The 10,136-nt window shown below is 42.2% G+C and overlaps 1 protein-coding gene across 4 annotated transcripts in view; it reads left to right on the plus strand.

Annotated features, from left to right (window-relative positions):
• Positions 1 to 9,108, plus strand: part of HGF (hepatocyte growth factor) — a 59,128-nt gene extending 50,020 nt beyond the window's left edge. For all 4 annotated transcript variants that reach the window (XM_035128210.3, XM_035128211.3, XM_035128212.3 and 1 more), the window contains exons 16-18: positions 1,320 to 1,426; positions 2,843 to 2,988; positions 4,198 to 9,108. In XM_035128210.3, the coding sequence (XP_034984101.1) occupies positions 1,320 to 1,426; positions 2,843 to 2,988; positions 4,198 to 4,365 (421 nt within the window). In that variant the 3' untranslated portion in view covers positions 4,366 to 9,108. The remainder of the gene's footprint in view (positions 1 to 1,319; positions 1,427 to 2,842; positions 2,989 to 4,197) is intronic.
• The last annotated feature ends 1,028 nt before the right edge of the window (positions 9,109 to 10,136 follow it).

The raw sequence follows: 10,136 nt of genomic DNA on the forward strand, positions 1-10,136 counted from the left end.
GGAGCTGGAGTCAGGTCAGCACTAAAAAACACAGGTGTCCATGAAGTTAAATATTTGTTCAAAGAAACAAATCACAGCAAGTAATGAGGCATCTGGAAGGACTGAAAGTCCCCGCCTTCCCATTGTTCTCTAAGGCAGTGTTTCCCAACCTTGTGCCTCCAGCTGTTTGGGGACTACAATTCCCATCATTCCTGACCACTGGTCTTGCTAGCTAGGGATGATGGGAGTTGTAGTCCCAAAACATCTGGAGGCACAAGGTTGGGAAACACTGCTCTAAGGCTCCTTCCCCAGTTCCTTCCCCAGAAACCTAAGGCTCTGTCATCTTGTCTCTTTACTCCAATCAACTTGAATTAAATATTGGGGGGGGGGAGGTAAGCCCCACCCCATGTAATCAATCACATGGTGTGTGTGTGTGTGTGTGTGCGCACACACCCACACCATTTGAATGGCAATGCCCATGAACTTTGGGGGGGGGGGCTGTCTCCAAAAATATTTTATTGGGGGAAGGGCTGAAGACCCCCTCAGCCCCTAGGAGTTGGCTCCTGTGGCTCCATTGCAAATCGGGATGTCTTGCTATCCCCTCTAACATTTCTCTGATGAGAATAGGGATGTCCTAAGGAAAAGGGGAACATTCAAGGATCAAATCAGAAACCGGGGTGGCTTCTGAAATCTGGAACTGCCCCTGGAAATTTGGAACACTTGGAGGGTCTGCATGTAAAGAAACTTGCCGTAAAACTTTTAGTCTGTGGGCTTCAAAAAACAAATTCTAGAACAGGGGTGGCCAACTCCCAAGAAACTGCGATCTAATCACAGAGTTAAAGACTGGCAGTGATCTACCCCCTTTTTGGGGGTTCAGGTCAAAGTCATTGAGCTTTTTTTTAGGGAAGAGGGAAGCCCGTTTCTTGGTTGTTCAGGTCAAAGTTTTTGAGCTTTTTTTATTAGGAAGGAAAGCCCTGTTGTGTGGGGTTCAGGTCAAACTTATTGAGCTTCTTTTAGGGAAGAGGGAAGGCCCGTTTTGGGGGGGGGGGTGAAGGGCCAAAATGTTGAGTTTTTTTAGGGGAGCCCAAGTTGTTCAGCTTCTATGGGGGGAGCCACTGATCTACCAGTGATCTACCACAGACCTCCAGTGATCTACCGGAGGACGTGCCTGTTCTAGAATATATCTTAAGTCCTTTTGCTGAACTTTAAACTTTTTGAAAAGTTGCAAGTACATGTCTGTTCACTTGATCTGGCTATTGAAATTGTTGTGAGCATGAACTCTATTTTAAAAGGGCTGGTAAGAATAAGTATACACCTGTCTTTATATAATCTCTTCCCAGGCCAGCAGTAAGCAGTGATGCCGTGGCCATCATCAGGTTGCCCATTTCTGGGTGTACCATTCCAGAAGGCACGACCTGCACTGTTTATGGATGGGGACATACAGGAAGTAAGAGCTTTTTCTGAAATAGAACATGCATTGGGATGCTGAAAGCCACCTGGGTCCCCAGTTTGTGTGGGTTCATGTATTATGGGAGAGTCCTGCTCAGTGCTTTTTTTTTTCTGGGGGTACGCATACCCCTAAACATTTTGTGAATCTAAGTTTGGCCCCATTGAGGGCCAATATTTCAATATGAGTAGGAAAATGAGAGTACCCCTAAACACATTTTTAAATAGAAAAAAAGCACTGGTCCTGCTTTTTAAAAATTAACACTGATTTGGATAGAGTCACTGCTGCTAAAAGTGAAATGGTGAGGCCAATTTGAAGGTTCCCACCGGTGTGTGTGTGTGTGTGTGTGTGTGTGTGTGTGTGTGTGTGTATAGAAAAGAAGGGGTTTTGAAGGAAGCAAAATGAGTTTTCCAGAAGGCTACCAAAATTTCCCTGGGGATTCCAGTCGCCCCGATATATATATATTATGCAAAGCAGCAGCAACAACACAGAGATGACCAAATGGTTGTCTTCTTTATCGTACTTTTAAAAAGTTGGCCTATTTTTTTCCTCCCAAACTATTGTCTGGCCTCTATGTAAGAATAGCCTGCTAGATCAGGCCAATGGCTCATCTAGAGTTCCTCCACCAAACCTGGACTTCCAGCATGACATTCAGTGCTGCAGAGAGGGAGACGTCATCTGTGGCACATGCACAGCATGGCTTGTTTGATGTGGCTTCCACTGCACCACCTGCCTCGTAAACTCACACCTGAAAATTTTGATTAACTAACCCGCCAGTAGGGGGCAAGTATGGCAGGTTGTGATTTAGTTGTGTGTGTGGTATGGAAAAATCTCTTTTGCTGTGCTCCTGGCATTGATCAGGTGTGGTCAGGAAGCAGATCAGTTAACTTGATTTATTGTTCTAGTACCTAGTCAAATGGGTTCAGTGGAATTGCTTTTGAGGAGATGATTTTAGAATTACAACTTTATATAGACTTAACATGGTAACATCTCTCTCAAAATGCGCATTAATTATTTTTGTTTTTTAGCAAAGTCAAACTCTGTGTGGTGTAGTGGTTAAGAGCAGTAGACTCGTAATCTGGGGAACCAGGTTCGCTTCCCCGCTCCTCCACCTGCAGCTGCTGGGTGACCTTGGGCTAGTCACACTTCTCTGAAGTCTCTCAGCCCCACTCACCTCACAGAGTGTTTGTTGTGGAGGAGGAAGGGAAAGGAGATTGTTAGCCACTTTGAGACTCATTCAGGTAGTGATAAAGTGGGATATCAAATCCAAACTCCTCTTCTTCTGTGTTATGCTTCTTTATTTGAACCAATATAGCATCCATATTTGGGAACTTGTTTTTTGTTAGAAAAACATGGTCTTCATTGTTGAGGGACAGTAAACAACAGCATATTCTCATTTCTGCTTTTGAGTTTCAGATGCACCCTTTGATGGGAGACTTCGAGAAGCAAATATGATCATCATGGGAAATGAGCGCTGCAGTCAGGATTTTGGAACAAATATAGTCGTGAAAGAGTCAGAAATGTGTGCTAAGGCTGAGAGCATTGGCAGTGGAACTTGTGAGGTACAATTCTGTTGGCTTATTTACTTATATCCTACCCTCCTTCGTAGATTTACAGGAATCCCTCTCCACCCATTTTATCTTCAAAACCACACTCTGATATTGGTCAGGCTGAGAGAGGATAACTAGCTGGAATTCACCTACTGAGCTTCACAGCTGAGAAGGGATTTGAACCTTGATCTCCCTAGTCCTAATCACGCTCTCAAATGTCTACACTACATCGGCTCAATGTAGAAATCTGTAGAATAGCTTCTTACATCTTCTTCCCTAGAGTTGTAATATTAAAAAACTTAAATTGGAGGCAAGCATTATGAACTGCTGAAGTTCTTCTTTCAAACTAGAGTACATGAGCTGGTCCACACCTGATCAGAGCCTGTTTTGATGCTGAATCGCTTAGCCTATATTTTGATAGAATTAGTTACATCCTATATAATAATATCCAAGTGTCTCTGCGTCCAGTACGTGTGTCCGTGGGATTACGCTACTGCGCATGTGCCCCACGAACAGCCGTTGGGACTTGGAGGGCAGAGACACTTCGTAGTGGGGAGCTTGGCACCCGCTCGGCCCGGCAGGGAGACGAGCCAGGCTGAGGCGGCGAGGCGGGCACGAGGACCGCCCGTTGCCCTTCGCTGGGTGCTGCTTCTTCTTTGTAGGCCCTGATGGGAGAGGCGGGCCTGGCCTCCTCAGGGCGCGGCTTGGCGGCTCATCTGCGTGAGGAGCGATGCTGGTGGGAGAGAGAATGAGACGGGCAGGCCACTGCGGTGCTCGAGCCGGGCTGAGGTAGGAGGTCCGGGAAGGGAATTCGTAGGGCCGCTTGCTGGCCTAGGTGGAGGAGGAAAGAAAGCGAGGCCTTCTCCTAACTCCCACCCAATTGGGTCAGTTCTATCTGTTGGGACTTGGAGCGCACACCCGCCGCTTCAGGTCTGCTCTAGCACCCGTTATTTTAACGGGCTTCATGATACTAGTAGATACATAATGTTCTAGCACCACTGAAATTAGTGAAAGCTTTGCCTTTGATTTCAGTGGAGCAAGTTTAAATTGCAATGAGGCATTTTTCTTATAACCTGTTGAATGGACTAGGGTGGTCAGTCACCTGATGATACACATAAAGATCTTGTAAAGCATATATTAGATAGTTTTTATTTTTTGCTCTGTTATAATATAGGTACCCTTTTATTTATTTTCTTCTTTTTTTCTTTCCTTTCTTTCTAGCGGGATTATGGCGGTCCATTGGTCTGCGAGCAAAACAGAAGTAAAATAGTAATGGGTGTGATCATTCCTGGGCGTGGATGTGCAAATCTCAGGCGACCTGGGATTTTTGTCAGGGTGGCCTTTTACACCCGATGGATACATAAAATCTTAATGACGTTCAGATCATAGCTGAACATTCCAGCCAAGAAAGCAAATTCCAGTTGTTCGAACATTTTGGGAAGTAATGAAATCAAAGTGTAATGGAAGGTTCTTTGATTCTTTAAACAAACGGCAACAATCAAGTACTGCTTGATAGTCAGGTTTTGCTGATATTTATGGATATTTCTGTCATGTTGAGTCTGTCGGTGCGTTATATGAACTGTGGTTTAAGCAAGTATGGTGACCTATTTCCTGATAATACTTGAATGGGAAAGCAGAATTTCAAAATGTGAGTGCTGGATGAAGATGGGTTCTGTGGAATTAGAATGCCCAATTTCTTATATGCTGCTGGTTACGTCAGCTGGTTGATGAGACATGAACATAATTTGAAATTTACAATATTTTTTCCATACTTATGTAAGCCTCTTAATACTTCTTTAGGGCAATGATAAATGCATGCATCAGCCACAGCTGATTCTTTCTCCTACTAAAAGCAAAATGGAATTATATTTCAATCCCCTTTGTAAACAGTTGCTTGGATTTATAACCCAGTTTAGTTCCACAGGCTACAATTTCTGATTTTGGAGGGAATCACTTGCACAAAATGTTTCTGGGAGTTCACTGTATGTTCTCCGTTTTACACTCTTAAAAAAGAAAAGAAAAACCCTAAATTAATAGGGATGCTTAAAATGTTGTTGATAACATTTTATAAGCCATTATTACTATTGTATTTTTGAACTAGTTAGGTTTTCTATACATATTTGCAATAATGAAAATATAATCCAGAGGAGTCAATGAATGGGTTCCAACAAGCAAAAAGCAGTGTCATTTCTCTCAGTGGGTGGGCAGGGATCCAAAGATGTACGCAACTAATTCTTTGTGCCCAGTGGAGTTCTTGATGTGCTCCTTGAATAGCAGTCTACCATACTATGTGTAAAGTCACTTTGAAGTGTTGGTGATGACAGTAGCTGACTAAATCTTTCAGAACAAATATCATATTTGAAAAACTCTTTAAAATAATTGGGAAAATCCACAGATAGTCGTTGCAAGCAAAACTGCTTCATAAAGAGAGCAGACAAGCAGATTATGGGACAATTCAGTGCTTGGTTTGCTTGCAGTGAATTTTGCCACCATCCCTAGTTTAGTTATCCAGGATAAGCAATAAATTTCCTATACAGAATGGAATTGCAGAATGCATTTACAGCTACATACAGCTTTGAAAGATAAGCATTTTAAATGTGGGAATTCTCACTAAAGAATGTTTGCTTGCATTTAAAAAACTGATAAAACGCTCCACAGTAAGGCATAACAGTGAGGTGCAGCTTGCATGGCTGAAGTTATACTGACACCCTTAGAAAGTTTGGTCTGTTCCTGTTATTTACAATCCCATTATGGACGGCTGGTGCAGAGAATTAGATACACATCCTTGTGTCAAAATGAGGGGGTGCTGCTTCACTGTCACATGTCAGCAAACTTGGAGAGCCCATATTGATACTGGTTTTCATTGACAAGTGGATCTGCATGTCACTTCAGTGTTGAAACATCTGTTTGTCATAATCACGCTCAAAAGTAATTCTCCAAACACGTGGAAAATAGGATGTGTGAAGCAAACCTTATTTGCCTGAACACTATTTTCCTTAGTATCAGACCAAGAAAACAAAATATATGTGGGGCTTTTGTTTGCTTCTGCTGTCTTTTAGGTAAAAATGTCTATAATTACGCAACAGAACTTTTAATAGAAATAATGAATTTTAAAAATTTAGGTAAGGGTAAAGGTACCCCTGACCGTTAGGTCCAGTCACGGACTACTCTGGGGTTGCAGCGCTCACCTCGCTCTATAGGCCAAGGGAGCTGGCATTTGTCCGCAGACAGCTTCTGGGTCATGTGGTCAGCATGACTCAGCCGCTTCTGGCGAACCAGAGCAGCACACAGAAATGCCGTTTACCTCCCCGCTGGAGCGGTAGCTATTTATCTACTTGCACTTTGATGTGCTTTTGAACTGCTAGGTGGGCAGGAGCTGGGAGCGAGCAATGGGAGCTCACCCCATTGCGGGGATTTGAACCGTCAACCTTCTAATTGGCAAGCCCTAGGCTCTGTGGTTTAGACCACAGCGCCACCCGCATCCTACACACATTCAAATCAAAAATGGGGTATGAATTATGAAATTGGAATTTCTGAATTTGGTGTGCATGCACAGACACAGGGAGACATGAAATATAGTATTAACATGCCTTTTTGAAACTTGTACGCTTGAATTGGGGTCGAACCCAACCCATAAACCGTTAACCAACCTATATAAATCCATTACTTCAATTTAACAGGGTTATGAAGTTGTAAGATATTGTGAAACTCTTTCCCTAGAAAAGTTCTGGGTTATATCCAACAACAAAAAATTGCGTAAGTGGAACAACCACTGGTTGTGCAACAGGACTTCTCTCCCTCCCCTCCCCACACATGCTCCCCATATGGTCTCAAGGGTTGGGGGAACCCTAGACCAGATTTCAGAAAGCAGGAGGCACATGCAGAGGGAAGAGAAGGAGGGAAGGTTTTGCTTGTGCAGTGACTTGGTTGACTGATAGATCTGCCAGGCAGAAGCAGAGAAGGGGGGCTATAATGAAATGAACATGTCAATCACTCTGCATTTCTATCAAGACTTATGTACGCTATATATTATACATGCAGGCATTTTGTATTATGTGTGCAAACATTTCTTTCAGTGTAATAAAAGTGTTTCTGAAATATAAACTTCTGCTGTGCAGAAGACAATGCAACCATAGATATATAGATATACGAATATATGTGGGAGTGGGTGGGTTATACATGTAAGGCTTTCGAAAGGATTTGTTTTGGGTGAAGTCTCAGTAGAATGCATTGCACAGAGTCTATAATTTAGAACTTAATACTTCTGTACAGTAAGTTCTTGCCTATCAGGCTTTTGAGCTTTTTGTTGGGTGGGGCTCATTCACACAGTACCTTTTCTGTCCTGATCATCTCCTGGTATGCACACATGTGGCGATATGTACTATATCGACCAGGCATTTGTCATGTACAGTCTGTAAATTGTTTTGATCCCCTCTAATTCAGGCAAGTGAGGGCCAGCAAACACAAAGTGTGCTTTGGTGGAGCCTGCATGGTTTCATAGGCTTTGCGCATTGCAGTTGTGACTGTTAATGACTGACTGGAGCAGTTCAAACAGCACCCAGCCTTGTGGCTCCTGGTAGCAAGCTGTTGTCATGTAATGCAGTCACAGTTGCAAACAGTGTGATTGACTACTGAAATTCCACTGCACACTCTCAGGTGTGCCAGTATTTTTTGGATCTAAGGGAGGGAAGCTCTGCACAGCAGATAATGCAAATCATGCATTAAACCTGCAAAATATGACCTAAGAGCTGCTTAGGTTAGTGCAAACCATGTGCAAATCTAACTGGGTTTTGTATTATTTTTACAAACAGCTACGTAATCACCCCCTCTCAAATCACAGGTCATGTAACAGTAGAATTTTAAAACTGCCCTCCATTTCAAAGAGAGTTTGCTGTGAGGCATTGGAGGGCTGTTGTTCAATTAAAAAAACAAGCCAAAAGAGCCTTTGTGCTTCCTAAAATCATTTTACAGTTAGTAGGATTCTGGTCTGTGAGTAATGCTAGGCATACCTAGAATCTTTGTGTTCTAGTTACAGGTAGATAGCCATGTTCGTCTGCTGTAGTCGAAACAAAATAAAAAAAATTCCTTCCAGTAGCACCTTAGAGACCAACTAAGTTTGTCATTGGTATGAGCTTGTGATCAGGCATGCCTGAAATTTTTGTTTCACTAATTATCAGCCCCATGAGTCTGGTTTAAGGATTAGAAAAGTGGTGCCCCGATACTTGACATTTATCCCATTTCCCTGATCTAAATCCTCCCCTCTTTCAAGCCGGTCTGGGGGTGGGGGGGAGTCATAGTTTGGTCCTGTGTTTTTCACATGGTCCAGCAAGTAGCTGGAGATGGATGTTCAAGAAAGCTGGATTGGAGGGATAGGAAAAAAGTGTGTTAATTGGCCCTTGGCCCTTGGCCTTTTCTTTTTGCTAGCGTTGGAATCTGAAAAACAAATCTAGGGAAACGAAACAGCTTCTTTGCACAAAGGGCAAAGAGTTTGTGCATCATTTATTCCTGTGGATATTGCTTGTTGGTACCCATGGTACTTCCCCATGCAAGTGTTACAATTGCAGAACTATTGCTAAGAAGGACACTGTCAAGCAATTATGTAATTAGTAACCGTTCTTTTTCTACTATACCTCGACAACTGATGGAAAGCTTGTCAAGTGAATAACAAGTTTTCCTCATCAGTCCTGGCAGTGCAGACTACAAAGCAGGTTTCAGTTGTGTCAGTTGTTTTTTTTCTGGTGTGTGTGTGTGTGTGTGTGTGTGTGTGTGTGTGTGTGTGTGTACACTTTTGGATTGTGTATGTGCTGTTTTATTATTGTGATGCAACTCTCTCATTGAGCTTTTGGAGTGTGCAGTACAACTTAGGGCATATCTCAACTTTACGAGAAACATGAAGAATCCAACAACAAAAGTGACAGCCTGTGTCAATTGCCCAGCTTCCCCCTTAGTAAACTGAATACAACTTGCCCCATGTTCCAGTCCCCTTGTGGCTTAAATGATATCAGGGCATGGTTGAGTAGAACAAGAAGAGGGAATTCATCTCAGGGCTGCAGTTGCCAGTGGGCAGCTCTGTGCTCCTTGAAATATTTAATCTTTTAATCTGTGGCTATTATCATTCTGTAAAAAAACATGGTGGGGATATTGACATGAACAGCTATTGGAAAAATAGGGCACATACGTTTTTTATTTGAGGTCAAAATCATAATTGAGCATTCATTGCTTGAAATTCATAGATGTGTTTTGTGTGTGGAACTGGGCTTGGAAGATGCAGAAGATGAATAGCTTTTTCCAAGGAAAAAAAAAGACATTTTCATTTATTTCTGTGTTTTTGTATTGGTTTTACTATTCACACTGCCTCAGGTGGTATTTAGAAAGCAGAGGTTTTTGCTCACTTGCTTTCACGTTAGTGGGATTGTAGTGTCCTTTCTAATAAAAATATGAAAGATTATGGGTCAGCTCATCCCCTGGGAAATCAATAGATTTCAGTTCATTTGATTTATGATTATATATTTTGCCATATTAAAATTGCTCCCCCCCCCCTGTTTGCCAGTATATTATTGATTTGTGAGTGTTGGCCTTTTGGTGAAAGGAGCCATGTTATTTCTTTTTACAGTCATTGAGTGCCACTCCACTTTTACAGAGCTGTAAATGGAACACAGATTAACTTTCCTTCAATATTTTCCTCTATTAATAGATGCTGCTGGTTGATGTTAGAAATCTGTTTAACACTATGGTTCTGACTTTACAATAATTCCGTAACTAAGGGCATCTTCACTAGCCATTAAAGTTGGTATTTTTGTATCTTTATTATTATTAATAAAATATTTTATCAAAAAAAGCTCTGAATGCCATTTATTTTAACGTTATTCAAAAACTTATATGTTGAGATGAAAGAGCAAGAAAATTGTACTTGCCAATTTATATTCTTCCAAGCTGGTGCAGCAGCTGTATTGAGTGTGCTTTGAAGAATTCAATTTACTGGTGCCCATAGTGAAGTTGTTACTTTCATCTTGGATAGTGGTGTTATTGCAGTTGATATTTCTGAGACCCATACAGGCTATAAAGGTAAAGGTACCCCTGATCATTAGGTCCAGTCGCAGACGACTCTGGGGTTGTGGCGCTCATCTCGCTCTATAGCCCGAGGGAGCCGGCGTACAGCT

This window comes from Zootoca vivipara, chromosome 9, assembly GCF_965207765.1.
Source record: "Zootoca vivipara chromosome 9, rZooViv2.hap1.1, whole genome shotgun sequence".
Classification (NCBI taxonomy): domain Eukaryota; kingdom Metazoa; phylum Chordata; class Lepidosauria; order Squamata; family Lacertidae; genus Zootoca; species Zootoca vivipara.